Genomic DNA, 913 nt, shown 5'->3' with positions numbered 1-913 from the left:
TGCCGGGTGGCCTGCGTGAGGAGAGGTTGGTGGGCTCAGAGTCCAGTTCCCAGTGGACAGGAGTCCACAGCACAAAAGCCACCGTTGACGGTTTTGGGGGACGGGGACGGGGATGCCACCCTTGTTGGCAGTCTCAGAGAGGCCAAGGATTGAACGGGCCGTGGAGACTGAACTCCCCTCTCACCTCCTGAGGTGGTCCCTCCAAGTCAGAGTTGAGGCACATGGATGGGGCGGTGTGGGGGTAGCTCGCACTGCCGCTGCTGTACCTGTCCTGTGGATAAATTAGAGGACTTCAGTCTCCAGGGCTGTCAATCCGAAACCTTCCGCTAACACCAAAGTCACATCGACATTAGCTCTGCTTTTTCGAGGGCTAACCCTGCTCTACGCACGACTCTGAGCTTGCAAAGACAGAGCGCGACACCGCCGGGAGCGGGGCCCGGACGGCTGCATCGGGCTGGCCGCGGCCCTGGGCCAGGGGAGAGGGGTGGAAGAGAAGGAAGGGGGAGAAAAAAGGGAAGGGGAGGGAAGAGATGCGTGGCCGTGGGAAGCCTGCTCCTCACTGCTCTAACGGGGAAGGCGGCCTGCTCCCACGCCACGGGGGGAGCCGCACGGTACGGCCCTCCGCTTGCAAAAGGCCGCGGGGGGCACGGAGGTACCGGCCAGGCGCTTCCCCCGGGGCGCAGAGCGGCGGGAGAAGCTGTCGGAGAGGCGGGGAAGGGGAGGGGGGACTGACCGGGTTCGGGGAAGGGAGAAGGAAGAGGCAAGGGATGGCAAGGGGTGGGGGGGTGGAAGGCCCGAGGCGAGGAAGGGGACGGCGGCAAGTCTGTCCCCAAAACAAGCATGGCGTGCCAGCCTGGCGAGGGGACAGGGTTGGGAGGGGGGGGGGTGGGAAGAGCAGAGGCAGGCCCGGCTC

General features: G+C 65.4%; 1 protein-coding gene across 7 annotated transcripts in view; it reads right to left on the bottom strand.

Moving 5' to 3' along the window:
* The window catches only part of PCBP2 (poly(rC) binding protein 2), a 10,856-nt gene that overhangs the window by 4,612 nt on the left and 5,331 nt on the right, over positions 1–913 (bottom strand). For 4 of the 7 annotated variants that reach the window (XM_009885359.1, XM_009885360.1, XM_009885361.1 and 1 more), the window contains exon 8: positions 185–271. The exons of the other annotated variants lie outside the window; for them this stretch is intronic. In XM_009885359.1, coding sequence (XP_009883661.1) covers positions 185–271 — 87 coding nt within the window. The remainder of the gene's footprint in view (positions 1–184; positions 272–913) is intronic. 7 annotated transcript variants of the gene reach the window in all.

Source organism: Charadrius vociferus, unplaced genomic scaffold, assembly GCF_000708025.1.
Source record: "Charadrius vociferus isolate BGI_N301 unplaced genomic scaffold, ASM70802v2 scaffold2355, whole genome shotgun sequence".
NCBI lineage: Eukaryota > Metazoa > Chordata > Aves > Charadriiformes > Charadriidae > Charadrius > Charadrius vociferus.
The sequence above is the reverse complement of the archived record's forward strand: the minus strand, read 5'-3'. Positions and strand labels throughout refer to the sequence as shown.